This window comes from Danio rerio, chromosome 2 (assembly GCF_049306965.1).
Source record: "Danio rerio strain Tuebingen ecotype United States chromosome 2, GRCz12tu, whole genome shotgun sequence".
Taxonomy (NCBI): Eukaryota; Metazoa; Chordata; class Actinopteri; order Cypriniformes; family Danionidae; genus Danio; species Danio rerio.
This window is the reverse complement of record NC_133177.1, coordinates 49,155,535-49,179,142: the sequence shown is the minus strand read 5'-3', so window position 1 is coordinate 49,179,142 and position 23,608 is coordinate 49,155,535. Positions and strand designations below refer to the sequence as shown.

The window sequence follows — 23,608 nt, the reverse complement described above, 5'->3', positions numbered from 1 at the left end:
TTCTGATACGGGGCATGTGATACTGCCATGAATATCTGGTGAACATTACAGGACAAAAACAGTGTCAGCCAAACCCAATGATAAAATACAGCTCCGGCTGTGACCTGTGCACCCTGCTGCTTGTCTCAAATCATGAGACGTCACTTAAAGTCGCCGTGAAATCAAAACTCTTTTGGGTCTTAGTAGCAATGTCTGCCTTGAAGGGCTAGTTCACCCAAAAATGAAAACTCTTTAATTAATTACTCACTCTCATTTATAGTTCCAAACCCCATAAACTTTCAAATATCTCTGGAACACAAATTAAGATATTTTTGATGAAATCCGAGAGCTCCCTCACCCTCTATATACAGCAATGGTCACAAAAAAGTTCAGAAAAGGAACCAGTTCAAAGCAGTTCAGGTAACTTCAGTGCTACATCTGTTATACCATGAAGCACCAAAAACACCTTTGTGCAACATGTAAATTCAGCTCTGTTCACCTTTATCTTCTCTCCCATGTCAGATCATACTATTTACAACAGGTTTTAGGACACACTGCCATTATGCTGAAGATACACAGAGCAACTTTTTGAGCAATGTCGCTTGGCTACTTTTCCAGATAGCACATGTTTTTGGACCGTGGGGGAAACTGGAGCACATCCAAAATTGGGAGAACATGCAAACACCACACAGAAATGCCAACTGATGCGGCTGAGACTCAAACCAGCGAGCTTCTTGCTGTGAGCGCTAACCACTGAGCCACCGTGTCACCCAACAACATACAATAGTAAAAATAAACTAGAACCTAAAGTTTATTGATAAACTTTGATGTTGGCTTGAGAAAGCCAACGTGACTGCGCTAGGACTAAGAATGGCAGTTGGCAGCAAGCACGGTGGCGGTTGCTAGGCAGTTGCTAAAACAATTATGGCATAGTTAGGTGGTTGCTAAGCAGTTGCTAAATGGCAATGCTCGTGTACATGTTTGATCAAATGCTAATACTTAGTAGGCATTTGTAGCATATGTTATTGCATTCAGATAATCATTTATAGCATGTAGAAAATCGTTATTAGCACTTGGCTTCCATTATCATTGTTACCATGCATAGTACACAGGAAGTCCCATTTGCTAGCATGAGTTAAACAAGCCAATGCCCAGGTCCCTACGATGTTCTGATGTAGAGATATTGCTATTTTTAAATGGTTGCTAGGTTATACTTTTTTATTGCTATGGGGATATTTGACAGGTTAGTGATGATACATCAAAGCTTCTTGGCAATATGAGTGATTTTAATCAACCCCGATGTTTCTATGACAGTCTTTATGGGTGTCAAAAACTGGACTTGAACATTATGTATTCCTGGTGTTGGGTTGCGGCTGGAAGGGCATTCGCTGTGTAAAACAAATAATGGAAAAGTTGGCGGTTTATTCCGTTGTGGCGACCCCTGATTAATAAAGGGACTAAGGGAATGAACATTATGTAAAAATGGCTTGCCGTATTTTTTTGGAAAATACAATGCATAATAAGTGTGAAAGTGATACATGCAAAAATGGCTTGCTATATCAGTAAAAAATATGGAGTTTAAGTCAAAAATGGCTTGCCATATTATTAGAAAAATAATGCTTAAAAATTATTTATTGGAAAACTGTAAGTCTGATAAATCTTAAAGATATAGCAACAAAATCTAACGCATCTAAATACAGCTTTTGGCCAAATTTGGGGCTTGTTTAATTTTTTTATATGCTCGGATTATAAAAATTTTATATTTAACATTTTTATTTAAAAAACAATAAGTTTTATAGGCATGAGGAGATATAGCAACAATCTTGAATGTAGAAAGCACATTTTGACCACATTTGGGCCTTGTGGCATGAACGGCCTAGAAGGAGATACGTTTGTTTTCAAGAACAGAGTAGTATAATAGTATGTTGGCTTTCTCAAGCCAACATAAAAAGAGATTATTTGCCGATTATTTGATTTATGAGGACACAGCATAAACAACCTCAATATTATACTAGCTAAGTCATACCCAGGTCATTATACAAATCTGTATAATAATAATCCATCAAAATTAGTACACACACACACACACACACACACACACACACACACACACACACACACACACACACACAGAGAACACACAAACAACTTGCACCCTTAAAAAGAAAGTTTGTTACAAACAAATATATTTTTCTATATAGTAAATGCTACACTATACAAGGCATAAACGCTTCAGACAGTGCAAACACACATTTAAGTGAGGTGAATGATTCCTGACACTGAGGTGATCTGGTTTTGTGTTCATGTCACGCATTTCACGGCGCTTCAGGTAACCTTTAATGATCTAACTGTTCAGCTCCTGTTCTGACACCCTCAATGTGGAGACATCTGCCAGTGAATGAACAGCGCTCGGGTCAGAGGTCAAAGTGTTTAATCACGCCGTGCCCGTGGGGTTAGTGGCACGGCCTTGTCCAACTACACCTCCATCAATTTAAATGCACCACAGGGCACAGGCTTAGGGGTCAGCGGAGAGGCGAGAGATGGCCATCTTCTGAAATATTGACCCCTTAGAGAAAAAAAACGGGACTCGTGGAGCTTCAATGGCATGAACGTGATGGAACATGATATGGTGTCAAATGAGGACTGCAGTTTAAATGCAGTCATGTTGATAAACAGCATCTGTGGTCAATCGTTGTCTGCATGCAACAGTGCACAGAACACCACAGCTTTTTAACTCCAAACAACTGCTACTGCAGGAATGGGTCTCATTTTGGGGGAAAGGTTTCAGATAAAATCTCTTTAAGATTGTTTCTTGAAGACTAAGACTGTTCACACTGCAGCCAAATGTGGCCAGAATCAGATTTTTTTGCCCACATTTGACTCGGGTAATGACAGTGAACATCCCAAACCGCATGGAATCTGATCTTTGTAGTTCAGATTTGTGCCACTTTCATATATAGTATTAAATCAGACACAGATCTGAAGTTTTGAAATGCGACCGCAGTGTAAACGGTTATGTCGGATTTCATGTGACTTTTATATAATATTTGAGCGACATGCGTCATCATTCTTTGCTGCAAACATCATCTACTCCTCAGAAGCACAGTAGAATAGCACACAGGACAATTTTTTTCAGAAAGTTGGTTGTTCAATTTAAAAAAATAATAATAATGAAGGTAAAACTGGTGCTTGTTAACTAATCTGGTTAACGATTGGGGCATAGGTTAATCGAAAATCTAAAAAGTGTTGGGAGTGATGCGGATAGGGCATCCATTCGCAAAGGGTAGGCACTTTCATTTTAAGGAGAACTTTCTTCAGGCCAGACGCTCAAGCACCCAAAGCCACCTTTTGTGCGTGCCTGCTGTTTATTCAATTCAATTCAATTCAGCTTTATTTGTATAGCGCTTTTACAATATAGATTGTGTCAAAGCAGCTTCACATAAATGGTCATAGTAACTGGAACAGTGTAGTTCAGTTTTTAGTGTTTAAGTTCAGTTCAGTTCAGTTTAGCTCAGTTCAGTGTGATTTAGTCATTACTAAGAGTTCTAACACTGAAGAGCAAATTCCTTCAGTGCAAGCAAATGTTTATCACGAAGTAAAATAAAAATGACTTTGCAAACAGAGATAAACCAACTCAACCTATACAGTTCAGCCTGCGGTTGCTCATTAACCCTTGATGAGTTTACTACAGCGGTAGTCAGACAGACGTGCACCGCAATTGTTAAAAATCACAAATGATCCATGTTTTCTATCACAAGAGACTTATTTTAGATTTAAAATGGCCGAACATCCCTTTACAGTTCATGAAATACACCAGGGTTATGCGTGAAAAGAGCAATAATCATATTAAGCATGATCTGACAACGTGCTTCATACAGTACATGCATTGTGTGCATAATTAGACATTTTGTGCTGTCCGTAACTGAACTTTTGCGAAGTTTAGGACCATGATCTGTTCACATTGTAAATCTGATATTGGCCACATTTATAACAACAATATGAACAGCCATGCAAAAAAAAATCAGGTCTGAAAAAAAAATCATATTTGAGCACTAAGCCTCGCATTGTGAAAGTAGCCTAGGAGACCAAGCACATATATAGAAACACACAGGACTCTCCATTACTGCAGGGATTCCCAAACTTTTCAGTCCATAACCCCCAAAATAACAATGCCAGTGACTCACGACCCCCAATATCTTCTGAGATGGTTATAAATCCAGAAATCTTGCATGCAATATCGCGCACACCAATAGACCCAAAACTATTCTTGGTTGAATTTTTTGTAATGTATGTCAGTGCTGTAAATAGGCTACAAAGTTTAACCTGGTATTATAAAATTAATCTGCTGCATCTGACGCTATTGCTGTGTCTTTAATGTAATGTAATTACCCCAGGGGTTGCAATCCAATAGAACTAGGAACTATAAGCTATAAAGTAACTATATACAGTAATACATAGTAACTATAAACAACTATTTTTTTTTCTTTTTTTAGTAGGTTATAAATAATATAAGGTAATTCTTATGGTTTATTAAAAATAAATAGATTTTTGGAATTCACCAGGCGACCCCCATTCAATGTCCCGCGACCCCTCGGGGGGTCCCGACCCCCACTTTGAGAACCACTGCATTACTGTAATGTATTGTATACCGAAAAAAAAATTGCCTATTATATAGCCTTACCCTAACCCCTGTCTAAACCAAAACCTCATAAAAAAAAAACCTGTGGCAACAGTTTTGAATTCCGAAGACACGTCCCAATAAATCATGTCAACATTGTATTGCCTAGGTCACATAGTTATATAAATTTGTACAATTTAACCACCAAAAACAGTACACATACACACACACGCACACAAACAAATACAACAAATATATCACCACAAAACATAAGAGTCAATTTTGTAAAATTAGGATTTTTACATCAGATAATAGCTGAATAAATAAGCTTTCCTATTTTTATATTTTGGTCCATATTGACATGATAGCATCGCGCAGTTGCTGCAAATTTGTTGGCTGCACATCCATAATACAAATCTCCTGTTCCACCACATCCCAAAGGTGTTTGAATGAATTGAGATTTGGTGACTGTGGAGGCCATTTGAGTTCAGTGAACTCATTGTCATATTCAAGAAACCAGTCTGAGATGATTCACACTTTATGACATGGCGTGTTATCCTGCTGTAAGTAGCCATCATAAGATGTGTACACTGTGGTCATAAAGGGATGGACATGATCAGCAACAATACTCAGGTAGGCTGTGTCATTGACACGATGCTCAGTTGGTACTAATGGGCCCAAAGTGTGCCAAGAAAATATCCCCTACACCATTACACCCCCAGCAGCCTGAACCATTGATACAAGGCAGAATGAATCCATGCTTTCATGTTATTGACACCAAATTTTGACCCCAGCATCCGAATGTCTCTCATGAGAGCAGGCAACATTTTTCCAATCTTCTATTGTCCAATTTTGGTGAGCCTGAACTGCAGAAGATTATCTTGACCTTTTCTACATGCCTAAATGCATTGAGTTGCTGGCATGTGATTGGCTGATTAGAAATTTGTGTTAACAGGTGTACCTAATAAAGTGACCGGTGAGTTTATACTGTTTATAACCTTAACTCGTATTTTCTGGTAGCATTCTATTAAAGATTGACAAATAATTATGTCCTCAATACACTATTGTAAAAGTAACAACTATATGGATATTCAAATTAGAAAACAGCCTATAAGTTGCCAAATCTCAAGGTCACTGCTTTCTGATAATTTCAAGAATACTAACAGGTGTAAACAAACAGTTTTTGGTTGTTTTCACCCCATTGACTTTGACAAAAATGTCTTTATAATGGAAAGGGATAGACAGCCATGAACATAATGAAATGGTAGTCAATTTTGCCCGGAATATTGAAATATTCCAGTGTATTTTTGCAAAATATGCGTTAAAAGAGGAATTGTAATAAAAAAATCGCTCCACTTGCTGATACACAGAGAAAGATGTGGCCAAATAAAATCTCAAAATCACCCCCGAGTAGATAAAAACATCTCCAACAGCACACAAGGATTAAGCACATTTAATGACTTGCACATAATGACTTGGTATATGAAAGGGAACACTGATCAAATTATACAACATGTTCAGATCCCCAGTGTTATTGGTGTTTGTCTGGCACATGGCAGTAATTCCATTAAGTTTCAGAAAAAAAGCCATACATCATTTAACTGTCAGCTTAACTTTCCAGTTTTCACTGACTTTGCAAGATGCTGAGCCATTGTAAAGTGATTAAAACCCTCTGACAGCAAGTTGTCCAGATGAAGACCAACGGGATGAGCATTCCTGCCTCAGCAAGACAACTCGAACATTCCCTAAATCTGTCATTTCTTGTATTCGGCATCTTTACAACTCACTCAAGTCACCCCCAAATGGCTGGACGATGCACAAGAGGACATTATAATATGGAGGATCTGAATGGGCAATCAGTTCCACTCTGCAGCTGGAATTTATTTGGTTTTGATGGGAAACATTACAGTATGTTCTCTGTCGAACTGGGAAAAGATTGAACTCAATGATACTCGATAAGTGGCTGAAATTCTCAAAAGTCTCAAACATCTTCAGACCATCTGCACATGAAGATGTCTCAGCATAATCTAACAAAACACCTTCTTGCTGGCCCACAACACATCCTGAGCACCTATCATAACATCTAACCCTGAAAACTGTGCGTTGTCTTCCAGAAGACAGTTGGAGGAAAAACAGAGCGCTTATTTCTGTTGGTCAGCAGCTTCGCTTGTCTATTATAACCAGGTGCCTAAACAAAAGACACCTTCAGTTTAAAGCCCCCCTCATGTTGATTTACTTCTGATGTAAATAAACAAACATGTATGCGTGTGTTCTTCTTTTTGATAGTAGCAGAGATGGGCTCGGGAACATTCTGTTTCTGTTCGCTCCGCACGTTTACATATTTACCATTAAGCACCGTGGCAAAACTGGGCATGTGTTTGGCCTGGCATATGCAACCAGAAACAGAGGGAGCTAAAGCAAACCAAGAGGGAAATGGAAAGCAAGAGCGAGCAGAAGTTGGCTTTGTCTTGCAAAAAAACAGATGCAGTAGCTGCAGTACCAAAAACATTTCCAAGACAGCAGGTCTAATCCCATTGACCCCTCTTTCTCTCGCTCTCTTTTTGCCTCCGGGTGGATGTTTGCTGCTGCAGTTGTTCTGCTGTACTGGGAAATACAGATTTTCTTGTTAGATTTTGTATTAAATAGTTTTTTTTTCTGCTTTATAGTTTATTCACAGTTAGCAAAAATACCTTTCTTATTTGAGTTTATGGGCCCTATCATACACCCGCAGCAATAAGGTGCAAGACATGTTTGGTGTAATTTGTTGCTATCTTCAGACCCGCACAACTGTAATTTTCACATTTTGCACCATGTTTTTAAATAGCAAATCCATTTGCGCCACTTTGGGGACTCACAAGTGTTCTGGTCTAAAAAGGAGGTGTTAATGTGCATTGTTGGCACTTTTCTAGTTTAAGGAACTACATTAGACTGCACCATTTGCCAACTAAAAGCAAGTCTAAAGTCCAGCGCAGAGCATGTTAGTTACAGCATGCATGTATGCATGTCCAAACACTTACACACTGCTTAATAAACACAGGATGAACAGCAATACACAAATATCTTTACATATTAAAAAAAAGGATTGAAATGTTACAAAACATATAATTTTCTACATAAATAAAAAAAACACTATCTATTGCATATTTTTATTTGTTTAAACAAAATTAGTTTAGATTTGTCTTCCTGTTGGGTTTTGGAGACGTCTGCATCACCATATGGGACTCCTTGACTATGGAACTCGCTTTCTCTGGACCTAAGGAGCGTGAGAGTCTTCACACCTTTAAATATCGTCTCAAGACCCATCTTTTTAAGCAGGTTTTCTTTGACTATCTTTTATCATGTTATTTTATACTTAAGACGTGCTTGTACCTGCAGCTCCTTATATGCATTTAAAATTTAGTTTGGTAACATTTTATTAACTGTATTATATTGTTCTGGTATGGCTGTTAATGCTTGTTGTAAGGCGACCTTGGTTGTCATAAGGCACAATTTACAAATAAAATTATTTATAAAAATAGTGTGTGGATATAACAGTTTTTTACAACACTTTGTTATTATTGTTCATTTATCCGTTTGCTGGAAATTAGAACTGAATTTAGAAATAAATTTAAAACAAATCTGTGCATTTAATCAAAATTAAATATATAGGCTAATGGATGTCTTCAGTGGAGTGCAAACAAGACTGTTTACTAATCCACAAAAGTAAAGGAGTAAAGAGTGAGAGTAAAGTAAAGAGAAAGTAAAGAGGCCGAAAGGAGGAGGCCACTCTTTATACTTGCGCTGTGGATGGTCTGTTTAACAGTGTTTTTTTTTTTTTTTTTTTTTTTTTTGCTAGTGAAGCATTAAGTTTTTCCACTTACAAAGTTGCCATGTTAATAGCAACTCCGCCATGGCGGAACACTTAAAGGGAATGAGAGATGAGACGCTGACTGGTTTATGATATATTTAAAACACATCCATTACTTATTAAGAGAATAAGCACAACCTTGTTAGACCATGCGCCGGGGTGCAGAGTCATCTGCTTAAGACTTTGCACCTAGATCGTTAAAATAGAGCCCTTTGTCTTGTTTCTAATCCAAATATCTAAAAAGTGTTAAATCAAGAAGCATTTTCTATACAAGTAATACTGAAATAGTAAGTCCAAATTAAGTCAGTATTTCCTTAAGTGGGGTAAGTAAAATAATTTTGTTTAAGATTAAAAAACTATGTATATGTATGCGGCACAGTGGCTCAGGGGTTAGCACTGTTGCCTCACAGCAAGAAACTTGCTGATTAGAGTCCCGGCTGGGTCAGTTGGCATTTCTTTGTGGAATCTGCATGTTCTCTTAATGCTCCAGTTTCCCCCACAGTCTAAAGACATGTGATATAAGTGAATTAAATGAACTAAATTGGCTGTAGTGTATGAGTGTGTGTGAATGCAAAAATGTATGGGTGTTTCCCAATACTGTGTTGCAGCTGGAAGGGCGTGCGCTGTGCAATACAAATGTAGGAATAGTTGGCGGTTCATTCCGCATGTGACGACCCCTGATAAATGAGTGACTAAGCAGAAGTAAAATGAATACAATTATGTTTCTTTCACCACTGGCAGATAAATTAGCTTTTATGTTGAAAAACTTACTTAATTTGAACAATTCTTTTTAAGAAAATGCTTCTTGACTTAAGAATTTAAAGGTGTTTGGACTAGAACAAGACAAACCAGTCTGAGTAACAAATCATTTATTGTTTCACAACAAAAAAAATCTGAATTTTCTTTTTCATAGCATGCTAATCTCCCTATTCTTAAGGCTAATTAACACCACAGGCAATAATATAAAAAGACAATTACAATGTGTTAATTGTTATAACTCTGTCGGAATAGGGAATTTAGCACCTCAGCATAACAAGAACAACATAAAGGGATTATATTGTGCAACTTTTCCTGATCAAACACTACAAAATAAGCTTGCATAGTTTAAACAAGAGAAAGAAAGGAGACCTTATGGACATCTAATATAAACATGTGACTTCTTTTGCAGCTGTTCATGTTCGGAGAGTAATATTTGATTGCGTTAACATGAAGATTGTGTGTTTTTTGACCAAGCGTAGAGTGTACGCACAGTACACTTTTAAAGAGATTAATACTCATGCAACATGCATCATGTGACAGCTGTGCTTTGATTGTGTGATTTTAAACTAATGAGGATATAAAGTGCATATAAAGTAGATAATAAACAATTCGAATGATTCACATCAGCAATTTTATCTTATTGGTGGGGGGGATTAATTTAATCTACTTTTTTTTATTATTATGATAGGACAATATGTAGAAAGCAAGCAGAGTTGGAGAGAGAGAGGGAGGAGTGAGATGGGAACAGGAATGGCCTGTGAGCTGGGACTTGAACTAGGGAGCACAAAGCACCACACTTGGCAACCTGTCCTGTTTTTCCTGCAATTCTCTTGTTTCTTTTACCATATTAATCCACTATCATTCTGTTTCCCCATATTTCTCCTACATTTTTAATCTTTCTATTAAGAAAACATTATAACACTGGGCATAATTGATATGTTTACTTGTATACATTCGCCTCTGGTAAAGCAGGTGGCAGTACACAAAACATTAGCTGAAATATACCTAGACCTGCAAATCACCCTTGCTCTAAAATGTAATAAAATGACAAGAGCTTTGACAGAGAATTAAGCTTTAACATTCTATTTTGCCTTAAAAATACTATGAAATTATTATGAAAATGGACATACTGTATGCTGTCCCTTTCCTTTAAAACCATACACCGCTCACTTTCCTATGCAACCTCCATATCAGTCAAATCATGAAAGACAATTGTCCCCAACCCCAGTGGCGTAGCGTAAAATGCGGAGGCCCCCCTGCAGGGATCGCTGACGGGGCCCCCTGATGAAGGGGGGGTATGTCATACGTCAATTTGCATATCACTGACGTCATCATGTTTTACCGTTTCTGTTTGTTTAACAGCCTATGGTTAATAAAGGGGTATTTATAATTGCACTACACTTTATATAAGCATGTTTATTTAACTAAATGTATTGCTGTTTGAATACAGCATGTCATTATAGATATGTATTGAATGTGCAGTAATCTCTCATATGTAATAAACTCAGACAAGTTCAGAAACTGTCACTAAAATATCTGTGATTGTGAACAAGAAAAGAATAAACGGTCCAATTAAATTGTTAAAATAAAGTAGAAGTGGATCGGTTTGACTGTACAAGGGAAATACCTTCACACTGCCTGTGCTAAATCATTTGTCGTCGGTACGCAGAGGGGTGATCTGCTCTCGGGCTGCAGGTGGGAGAGGCTGCTGTACGAGGACTGACTGGGCCGCCTGTCAGTGCTGTGAGGCGGGGGAGGGACCGGCGGCATCACACGCAGCTCGTTGAGAAGAGTAGGGACGGTACAGTATGGACAAATGACAGTCTAAAAAAAACTCCATTAACACACAAAAAAAGTCGCTAAATTTGTCGCTAGGGGGGTCTGAAAAGTCGCTAAATCTAGTGACAAAGTCGCTAAGTTGGCAACATTGGCGGCAAGCAATCAGAATGAAGTAGTCCACCGCTTCAGAGGTGTTCAGAGAACACAGACGTGTGAACTTTGGTTCCGACAACAGTTGTTCCCAAGAGTCCCCCCCCCGCGGTGCGTTCCCTGCGGGCCCGTCCGCTACGCCACTGCCCAACCCCCAGGCCGGTACTGGTCCACAGATCAATTAATACCGAGCTGCATTTTATTAACTATTTGAATTTGAACAATCTTTAATTTTGAAAAATTGTCTATTTTGATAAATGACGTATTCTCTCGGTCACTTGAGCGCCAAAATTTAACCGCCAAGCTAGCAAAATGAGAAAGAAACAGACATCTTTGGAAAGTTTCTTTGCAAAGGGAAAAAGGCCCAGTGAAAGACCTGTGAACTGTCAGGGAATGGATCCACAACCCATTTGTCAACAAATCAGATGGATCCATTATGTCTGTACAAGAAAAAGATCGACTGCTGGAGATCACAAATGACTGCGGTTTTAGGGGCCATTCACATACAGTATCACTTCTTTTCCACATACAAGTTCATTATTTCCAATGTAGGCTTGTTGCTTGCACGCACAATGGATACACTCACACTGTCCAGGCAATAATATCCAGCACAGAACACCCAAACACTGCAGTGCTTTTTCATTTTCTCCATAAATAAAACTTGTATCAGAGTTGCAGCAATGTTTTATCACCTTGTCATTTGAAAATCATTTGATGGTCGCCTAGCAATCTACGTACACCCACCCCTTGGCCACGGTAAAATTGTCAAACGTTGACCGGTCTGTGGTGATAAAAAGGGGCACCACTGATGAAAAATATACATTATTGTTGCACAAACTCCATAATGTTAAGGAGACGCTGTGCCCCAAGCAGCTTCTGTAAATGTCTTCTGTCAATTCCTGGAGGGTCAAAGTTCTGAAGAGCTCAGCTTCAACCCCTTCCGACTCACACCTTCGTAATAGTCTTTTGTAATCTTGAACACCTTGATTATTTGGATCAGCTGTGTTTGATTAGTGTTGGTGCAAAACTACGTAGAAGGCTGTGGCCTTCTGGGAATCCAGTTTGAGAACTATGTTATTTGGGATTTAGGTGTAATACATGTAATATATAAAAATTTTCATCTTACTGTATGTTTTTTTTTAAACTGAAGTAACTGAATGCTTGTCATTATAAATCTGTGCATTCAATCTATCCCTGTTATTTAATCACTCTCTTCACTGATCAATTATAGTAATTTTAATCAGAATCAATGTATGTTCAAATGATAAAGTGCAGGTAATGTGTAAGAGATTTGGTAACTTTCAAATTACTTAACCTTTTTTTTAAAGCCCAGTATGCAAAGCACAATGTCAGGGCACTGCCCACGAAGCTATATCAACGCTCATTTGCATTTAGGAAGACACTTAAAACTATGTGATTTTGCTTTCACTCAAAATATGGCATTCTACAGCATGGTGGGATCTGTGGGATGTTTGGAGCTAAAGGTTTGCAGCAACATTCTGGTGACAGCTAAGAATTATATTATATGGCTTGAGCTGTCGACACGACTGATCTCGTCACAGTCGCTCTATGATGTGAGTAAAGGTCAATCCTTGAGGCACATGGTCAGCCACAGGTATCACGGATAAATTGACTGAGTGGTGTTTATAGTTTATCTGTTTTTTTGTGTTTGTTTTTTTTATAAAATCAAAAAAACAAATTAGAATGTTGTTAAGGAAAGCAGGATGATGCTACCGCAACTTTTGGTTTGACCAAAAAAAAAAAAAAAAAAAATTTACAGTGTTTTATTATGAACATAAGTAGCTATGTTTCTACTTAAATATGCTAATCAAATGTGTGCGCAAAACTGGAATATTGCATAAAACATTTGCGAATAAAATACTGTTTCCGTCTACTGAGTCAGAAACTGAGGAATGGCCACCAAATACAAAAAAGAATTAGAAGAAGGCACTGTAGGCCTATTTTTCATTAAAAAAATTAGTAGGGTGTCAGAAGAGGATGATAATGCCATCATAACTGGTTTTTGAAGGCCCAAAGCCATTCTTTGGGAGGGCAAGTCAGTTTCTGGGAGGTAATAATACAAAACGACTTTGATGATGGACTTTGGCTGAGGTATTTTAGAATGACCAAAACAACATTTTAGATGTTGTTCAATGTGGTCGACCCATTGTCGTCCCATCGCCTACTAGATCTGTCATAAAATAAATGATGCAAATTGGTTGTAAAAATTTAAGTCTGTTAAAACAAAATCACATGGTGTTTTTTGATGTGCGGATTTTGAACTGTATTTATTTGGTAAATGTGTTTCCATTGTAGCTGATAAATATTTTTTAATCGGATAAAAAACATTATCTTATAGTTGTGTCGATGTGATTTCATGTGCATTTTCAAAATGTATGCACATCTGGGTGCTTTCATCAGGAATTTATTTAATGTGATTGCATGCACATAAAAATAGGAGTATGGAAATGTATCTAATGATCAACCATATACATTTTTTTGTACTTCACTGAAATATATACTTTAATTCAATACATTTTTCTTGAAAATACCTATTTCTTATTTATTTATTTAGTCATTTCTTGTTTACACATGTTAGCTTTTGGCTTTATTCAAATTTATTTGTATAGAGGTAATAGACCGAATTAAGTCTAAACAACTCTTAAGCTACTTAAATGGTTTGAGGAAATCGTTTGCGGCAAACCATTTAAGCTGACTAGCTTTATTCATTTAAGTTCACTCAACTCAAACCATTTACTGCAATCAGTGTCCTAAAACCATTTGAGTATCTTTGTAGTTGTTTGGACTTAATTCATTTCAGTTAACTAAACTTATACAGATTTGATTGTTGAACTTAACCGCCATATCATACACCCGGCGCAATAAGGCACAAGACGTGTTTGATGTTGGATAGCGGAGGGGTGTCGCAGACGTAAGTTAAAAGCTGGGGCGGGGGTTGGTTGTCGCGGACAAAAGTGAAAAGGGTTGTGGAGTCGCGGAACAAAGTGAAAGTGAACAGCGGACAGGGGAGAAGGGCGGTTGAGAAGGGGGATCGGTAAAAAGAGGTGCCAGAGCAGATTTCAGGGGTGTTGGGTCCGGGTCCGGCGTGTTCCGGCACAAATTAAGCCCTGACTTAAAGTAAAGGAGTAAAGTGTAAAAGTAAAGTAAAGAGAAAGTAAAGAGGGTGAATGGATAAGGCTGATTCTTTATCCTTGCTCTGCGGATGGTCTGTTTAACTGTTTTCTCACTAGTAAAGCATTCAGTTTTTCCACTTACAATGTCCAACATGTAAAAAGCAAATGCGCCGTGACGCGACTAAACTGACTCTTAAAGGGAATAGAAGATGAGACTCTGATTGGTTTAATGCACGTTACACTCAAAACACACCCACAACACATTAAGAGAATAAGTACAACCCTGTTAGACCATGCGCTGAGGCAAAAGTGTATTCGGACACACCATAAATGCTTTTCCGCTAGACTTTGTACCTAGATCGTTAAAATAAATTTATTAATACTCTAAATGTTTGACATGATATCAACTCAAATAATATAAGTGTATATGACTCAATAAATATAAGTTTACTATACTCAAACCATTTGGCTTAAAAACTTAAACTGCTGCAATCAGTTTCCTCAAACAGTTTGAGTTAACCTAGCTTATTGAGATTTACAGGAAAACACTGCTTATATATATATTTTTTATTTTGGTCCTTTTGACATTTAAAACAAAAAGTCTGAAACAGGACGTGTTTGAACTACAAATCTTATAAGTAAACTGTCATAACAGCTGGTCTAACTGTCTGAGAGATGCGATCAATATGTCAGAAGTTTTAAAGAGAGGCCTTTGGAGAAATGCGGCATGATGGATGAACATCATTCTTCATATCTCCTCTCCCCAAAAATACTCCTGCTCGCGTTGACCTTGTCTCTTTCTACCCAGGAATGTTTTTCAGCCTTTTTTCTGTACCCTGTGTTTTTGATGTGTGGCACCCTGGAGCGCTAACCGCAGATTGGGTGAATTGGGTGCGAGGGAGCAAGATGGCTACTGGAGGGCCCAGCGGGGTGATTGCAGTGATGAGTGAAGATTGGGTTTCAAAGTGATTGAGAAATGCTCTTTAAACGAGGTCTGTGGAGAAGACATGGATCCGTGGGTCATGCGTTACGGCTTCGAGCAGAAAAGAGAGGCCATTTAGTGGGCATTTTAGCGATGATGGAATGGCAGGTACCACCTCAGCACCTGCGTTAGAGACTGTCAGAGGAGGTCATACGATCTCTCTCTGTCGCCCTGGGTGGTCTCTGTGGTCATTTCTGCACCTGAGTATACGGATGACATGATGTGACGCCGTTTGTGAGGTCTAGAATGCTTGTTTTGGACGGGCAATAATTTTCCATGGAACTGCTAACGCTAACATCACCAATCCTAACACATCCTGGATGTGAAAGGTTAACATGGAGGTCTGTAAGGCTTGGATAAAAATAGCCTTCAGCCTTGCCATTCATCTCAATGGCTGTTTCTCAGCAAATTCAGAAGGATAAATGCATGCAATTTGAAATCTTTCATCTTTCACAGACAGATCTGAGTAAATTGCATTTGACTAATCCCTGTGAAGTTGAAGGAAAATAACCTCTCGGGATTCGCTGATTGATTATAGCACCATCAAAATGCTGAGAGTCACAAATCAATTACAAAGGACTACCTTATACTGCGATCTGCTATAAAAAAAAAAGCCAGCATATAAACAGAAAATAAAGTCTATTTCATGCTTTTAAACATCTTGAAAAGTGATTATACTGTACAGTAAAATCGAATACAAATACATTTTAGCAGATTAAAGAATATTATTTAAATTTAAAACGAAATTTAGCCCACATCTTTTATTAAATAATATACTGACACAACTCTGAGAAATAGTAATAAGCAATTAAAATAATAATGATAACCCATGATGTTATGATGCCTGTTAAAGTTAGTAATGTCGTGATCACCAGCAGTGTTGCCCTTGTGCTCCCTGTATCTACCAGACTACAAACCCCATCATACCTTGCATTCACACACCAGTTTCAAGTTCACCTTGATTACACACATCACTAATTACCTGTACTACTATACAGTATATACACTGTTTAAGACATCTGGTGCCAGTGTTGGGCAGAGTACTGACGCTACTAGTTTAACCTTCTGGGGTCTGAGGGTGTTTTGGGGCTCTGGAGAAGTTTTGACATGCACTGACATTTGTGTTGTTTTCAGTATCTTAAAAACACATAAATGGTTAAAGTGTGATAACACCGTAAACAGGACAAGTCAGGCTACAATAATACCTAAGCAGCATGTATGTATGTGTTTGTGTTTTTGAGAAAGAAACGTTTATGCGTGGTTAGTGAAAAACTAAAATTTTGAAGTCACTGAAACAAGGCTGTGAAATTTCACTACATTTCACAGTAGCGTGGCTATAGCGTTTATAAATCAAATAGCTTAGCAAAGCTGTTTTTATTTTAGTTAAGTAGCGTCCACACAAGCTACATTTACCGAGCACTTTGTACTCACATTTCAAGCGTACCACATTTGAGCCCATCCGAACCCCACTCTAAACCAAACCAAACTGTTTGGATAGCCTAAATCAGTACACCCTAAATCAATACCAGCAGGGATTAACTAAATTATTCCAACCAAACAAACCTAAATAGGTTCTTCTCAATAAAGAAACAAGCATCCTTCAGGAAACATGGCAACTGTGATAAATCTTATATTTTTGATGCTGGTATCACAACCAGGCTGATTAACATTACTATCCAGCAGCTAATAGTCAAACAGTTTCATAAGAAAGACCATCTTGTTATAAAGAGCCTCATCAAACCAGCAAAGAGCAGATAATGCAGTTTTGTGTGTAAACTCACAGGGAGACTCCACAGACTCTCCAGAGCCTTCACATCCATCCTCATCATCACATTCACCACTGCTCTCCCCACTTCCTGGGTCATCCCAGGATCGTCTGTGGCCCACGCCTGGTATCACCTCCTGGACCTCCTAAAAGAAGAACCACCACACATTGCATCAGCATTTAGGAGTATAAAACAGATGTCTATAATACCATTATACAGTACATTACATTACACTTGCCTTCTGATGTGATGTATTTCTGAAAAAATTTGGGTTCAATAATGAATCCTTTTTTTAACATGTACAGTACGCATAGCATTGATTGAAAATACCAGCATTTAAAATTTTAGGTTACAAAACATGATGTCTTTTTTTTTTTTTTTGAATTTTCATTGGAAGAGCCCCTTGAAAATAGATCACAATTTAAAAAAAATACTAAAACGTTTAATTTACGATTTAAATCAAGCCACTATTTTCATTTTTTGATAAAAAAATTTATTGTTTTTTTGTTTTGTTTCTTAAGTAAAAGAGAAGCATATTAGAAATATTTCTGAAGGATTAAGTGAAACTGAAGACTTGGGTAATGATTAGGCCCACATTGAATCTGCATGCACAGAAATCTGTAGATTTTTAGCCCATCATTGAGTCTATTTATTTACTTGTGCAAATCTCTGTTAATTTATATTTACTCAGTTTTTAAATTGATATCAGTAATATTTTGATTAATATGAAAATGTTCAAATGATTTATGTTTAATACAGTTTGTAAAGTTATTTATTCTGTCTTTTAGTAGATATGTAACCAAATAAGTGGATCTAATTGGATTTGCATTGTAAACATTAAATAAAAGTTAAAAATGTATTATTATTATTTTTTTATACTAAGTGTTTAGTTATGATACTGTCAAAATCGTTCCGCAAAAAAACAGATTCTTTACAAAATCCTGCACATGTCTGGCCCTAATGATGCATGAAATTCAACTATTTTTACAAAATAATCGTAAAAAAATGTTTTAGGAAAATAATTGCACTGGAATATTTCTGGCAACAGACAAAGGTATGTTATAAGAGTCAAAAATTTTGCCAAAATCATTAGAGTAGAAAGTAAAGATCCATAAAAAAAAATTGTAAATTTCCTATTGTAAATGTATAAAAACGTCTTGATTATATTATATACTGTAAAAACGTTTTTGATTAGTAATATGCTTTGTTAAGAACATAATTTAGAACAACATTAAAGCTGCTTTTTTCAGTATTTTATAATTATTTTTTATTTATTTTTTTTAAATCTCAGATTTCAGTTTTGAACAGTTTTATCCAACCAAACAAATCAATGCAAAGCTTATTTATTCAGCCTTTTGGATGATAGATAAATCTCAATTTAAAAAAAAAAAAGCTGACACTGACACTTTTTGTGATCCAAGGCCACATATAAAACATTTAATTTAAATAGCAATAAAATTTTAAAATATGACCGGTTTACTGTATTTTTTTATCAAAAAAATGACCTTTTTCTCACATGGTCTGATTGGTGCGATTACCGTACGTTCACACCGAAAGCGGCGAGAGCGTCCAAGGTCGCTCTGGCCGCCCTGGCGACAACGCTGTCTGCCTTCAGCTCCTGCGGCGAGAGCGTCAAAACTCGCAACATTGATCTCATATTTAAAGGAGCCGTTGCAGCATATCAGTTACATTCCTGCATAAAACATGTTTCTAGCGTGAAAATGTTGCGCACTTCTTATCAAATTCATACAACAATGGAAGATCAAGTTGCGTGTGGTGTGGCTTTGCTCTATTTATCCAATATGTGTCCATATGTCTGAAATATCCTGAAGCAGCAGTACTGTTTTGTACTGTCACATCGCGTGAGATTCCCGCTTTTTTAAGATAAATTTATATATCATTAATGAACATCAGTAACTCGCCAGTAACTTATTAAATGTATGTTCCTGTAGGAAAAATGTTTAAATAATTGGAAATCCGGCGACGGCAATAATCAAACCCTTGGGAACAATTGTGGTCGGAACTAAAGTTCACTGGTCTGTGTTCTCTGAACTGCTATCAAGCGATGGACGTCTTTATTCTGATTGCTTGCCGCCGAACCGCGTCATAGCTCATTACCATAAAGTTGACTTAATTTCAACTCTCCTCGACGCTCACGCCGGCGAAGACGCACCGCGCTGCTCCTCGCCGCTTATTGCCGCCTATCGCCACCGGCTCTCATTGAAAATGAATGACTTCCGGCTACTTTGACGCTCTCGCCGCTTTCGGTGTGAGCGTACGGTTATGCATTCACAATGGCATGAACCATTATAGGGGTGGTCAAATGGATATCTATTATTTTAATTATTAACTGACACTCCCATACATCTTGTTTTGACAATCTTAATGATACCTTAATAAGGAGGGTCAATCCCTCCCTTAATTAGGAGGGTCAATCCCTCCCAAACCCCCCTGTAATTCGCACCCTGTATAAAAGACATTTTGTTTGAAGTTGATCTGAATCCAGTTCAAATAACAGTCAGCAGTATTTCTGGTAAATATTGTAACAATAAAAAAACAAAAACCTCCCTATCATAATCATTTACTTCCATCACGGCAAAACAATATCAATATCAATGTAAAATTTACAGTATAATTGTAGTGGTGCTGCTTTACACTCCCTGTATCTTCCTACTGGACTACAAATCCCATCATACCCTACATTCACGCACCAGTTTCAAGTTCACCCTGATTACACACACATCATTAATTACACTATTCTCAGACACACTTGTTGCCGAGTCGTGCTATTGTTGCTATCATTTCTAAGCGTTTTCCTTGTTTGCATTGTCTGTGTTTGTGACCTCTTTGAACTGGTTATATCATTTATTGTCATTTATATTGTTTATTCGACTGCTTATACTATTTATTGTTTGTCGCCTGTCTCAAAACTCAAAAAATGACTCTCTTTTTTTTTTTTTTTTTTTAAAGATGACAAAAAAAAAAAAATACTTTTTTTGTTGGCCTAATTTTTGTCATTGTATATGTGTACAAGTGAATAGCTTTTATTTAATGAGTAAAGAAGTGAAAACTGTGTCAGGAATACACCGTCACACCGAGACAGATCACAGAAGATGTCTTTTAGATTTGTGTATTGAATTGTAACAATCTATAATGAGAAAAAACAGTTATGTTTCAGAATTCTGTGCTCTTTAAGAATAGTCTTTATGCCTGCTGTCTGTGTTGCATTTGTATGTTCGTATTCTGTACCACACTAATACTAACACATCATAGTTGAGTTTAATCGAACCAAGCAGCGCAGCAAGCATATCCAAGTTGTTAACTGACAGGTTTAACCCAAGCATATCTGTGAATAAGAGTTTGGCATTTCTAAATCGAGCTCCAGTCACGTCCAGGACTGGGTTTTGGCCAGAGCTGCTTTGGAGGACAATTTGAACTGCTCTACAGCACAAGCGAAGATCATTTTACACACAAACTGTACATGCGGTGGACTTCAAAAGTCAAAGTTTGTCCATTTCAACATGGAAACACAAATAACACACACAAATACATCATCACTGATGGTCTCAGACCTTTTTTCATGATGTAAAATAAGTTTCTGATGTTCCCAGAGGTCGTATGTGAAGTTTCAGCTCACACAAAAATATTTTTATAACACTTTGAAACTGACCCTTTTAGGCTTTGATCCTAATTGTCCATTTTTGGTAACTGTCACTTTAAATTCAAATGAGACTGTGCTCACAGCCCTCTTTTCAAAAGAGGGTGGAGCTACAAATGCTTATGCATCACTAATCTGTAATAGAGAATTGGATTGCTCATGATGTCATAAAAAGCGAAGTCACCACACGGCCATATTGGTAAGCCCTAAGCTCAGGCGTTCTATGGAATCAATAGGAAGTGGCATGGATTAAAAGAGAAAACGTCACCCAACAAGACACTCGCTTGTATTTGAAACCTTAATGTGTACTTTCCTGTCAACACAAATGTCCTAAACATGAAATAATTATTTATTTAGGATCAGGAATCTTTTCTGGCATCAATAAAAGGCTTAATATGAAGAAGAGAATCAAGCAGAACAAAAAAAAAAACGTGTTTTGGTGACGACAGGTGGCAGTAAATGGTTATTTTATTTGCGACGCCCCTTCAAACAGAAAGCAGCTTTTATCAGAGGTTAATATCATCATCGGAATAGACAACTAATACGATAACATTTTTTACTACAGACACACATCGTTCACTTGTAACATTGATTGATTTCTTAAACAAATTTACATAAAGAATGTATATCAAATAAAGATTTTATTTACACAAATTTAAGCACGTGAATTGATTTGACTTGATCCCATCTCATTGAATAGAAATGACTTGTGTATGCGTACCTAAAATATATAGCCTTTATCTGATTTGGTTTATAGTGCATTGTTAAAATAAGGTGTTTATATGGCCAAGTAAGTTACGTGGTTAAGTAAATTCATAAGATGACAACACAATTTAAACAACATAACAGTAAATTTGTATTTGGCTCCATGTTTTAAAAGGAGATGTTGCTGTACTGTTATTAACTGTTATTAATTCTTACTTTTGAGATAAAAAGATTCTATCTGGCCCCCGGGAGTGAGTTTCTTTTATTTTATTCATTATTTTAGAACGTTCACCCTTAATGTTTCCTTGGCAACGCATCATGTTTGTCATAATGCACACCCCAGCCACATTAGCGATGTATGACAGATGCATCCTTTTTATTATGCTTTTCTGTTTAAATACAAAATTCATAAGTGAGTGTTTTTTGTTGTTTAAAAGATGTATAAATTATCTAGATCGTGATCTATAACGTGAGACGGGAGTCGCCATGTTTAATTTACTTGCGCATGCCTCATTCATAAAAGCAGAACATGCAGGATTCAGTACATAAATTCATCAGTTACTCCCAAAATGCATGCAAGCAAGTGGCTGGCCAGCTTGGAGAAGAATAGATTGAACTTTATTTTTACTTTCATTACGTGTATCTGATATGAATAACACACATCAGTAAATTATATTTCAATTGATTTTTACACTTTTATAAACTTTATTGTGTGTTTATAGTATAGTAACAATCTTATTACCACATTATATCATTATGATAACATAATATATGCCTTCAGTGATTTCCTGAAGATAAATACCAAAAAGAAAAAGCAACTGGAATAACTACAGCCGTCTTGATCGTCTGATCTCATATGAAGTAAGAGATCGCGATGACATATGAAAATGTGTGCAGGTGCTGTATTGCTGTCCCATTTCTTAGGGGTAAATTTTAAAGCCCTTCCCCTAAACATTCGGTTTTAAGGGCCAAGGGGAAGGGGCACAAAAATAGAATTGGGATTGGGCCTAAATGTATTGTTTTACTAGTATTTGTGTGTATTTACATGTCTAAAACATAAAATAAGCATTGGGGGGCTAAAAACACTGCATAACTGTGATAACATGACACGTCTATCTCTGGCTCAGCACCAGCCAATGCAACAAAGCTCAGTTTGAATTTTTCACATCATGCTTGTCAAGCTGCATGACAAGTAAACAGCAGCACCAGGGATATCACGTACCTCACTTCAAAACGGAACAAAAGTAGGTTTCTGTAGTGATTTACCCCACTGCTGCTCCCTTTCTCCTCATCAAAGACTCCAACATGTTTGTGTTTCAGGTGCTAGATCATTGCTGTGGTGCTCCCATCATCACAATAGCATATTTGGCGGTTAACACACTTTTTTTTTTTTGTTTATCTAGTGTGAAATGCTTCCTTGAAATGCCACACCTTGAATGACTAGTCGCACAAATTTCTCTGCCTTCGCCATTTATCTTTTCTCTAATGTTACATCCACTCATTTTTCTGCTCTGTCCTGTCTGTGGCGCTGAACTTTGCTGGCATCAGTGCGCAAGAGAGGCTCAAGTAAAGTTTTTTTTAATGATTGAACATCTCTGTGTCGTGCGATACAACAAATCGATTATGAAATTCGTTGCCAACACTTTTGGTAATCGATTTAAGTCTATTTAATCGATTAATTGTTTCACCCACAGATTATAAAAAATAGAGTTAATTAATTTTTTAATTATTAGAAGCTGGTTATAATCACAAACGGTTGCCACATAACTGTTTTTAAACCCCTTATAAAATAGATTTTCGCATAATAGGTCCCCTTTAAAATCCCACTACAGGCCCATAACCATTCCAATTCACTCCACTGCCATTTGAATCTTCCCACTGACATTTCACTCTAGATTTTTCCACTCTTTCAGCACCAGATTTCGAGCATAGCGAGGCAGAGCATTTGATTTTAATCTTTCCCTACCTGCTGAGGACTAAATGTCACAACACACTCCCTTATATACACAATTCCTTGAAAGTCACTTTGCCCAGGAGTGCCCACTGGGGAAATAAATGTCAACGTAAAAGGTCGAACCCACATGACCCTTTAACCTTTGAGTCAGCACAATCAGCAGCACACGCTCGCCGTGACCTTTCACCTCAAGCCCGGGGCTTACGAGTCAGCTAGAGACCAGAAGCTATAGATAAATATAACAGGCCAGCAGCGAGACGGGCAGATAAATATATAG

At 37.3% G+C, this 23,608-nt stretch overlaps 1 protein-coding gene across 2 annotated transcripts in view; it reads right to left on the bottom strand.

Moving 5' to 3' along the window:
- Positions 1 to 23,608, bottom strand: part of gpc5c (glypican 5c) — a 295,133-nt gene that overhangs the window by 43,009 nt on the left and 228,516 nt on the right. For both annotated transcript variants that reach the window (XM_005171430.6, XM_005171431.6), the window contains one exon: positions 17,030 to 17,159. In XM_005171430.6, coding sequence (XP_005171487.3) covers positions 17,030 to 17,159 — 130 coding nt within the window. The remainder of the gene's footprint in view (positions 1 to 17,029; positions 17,160 to 23,608) is intronic.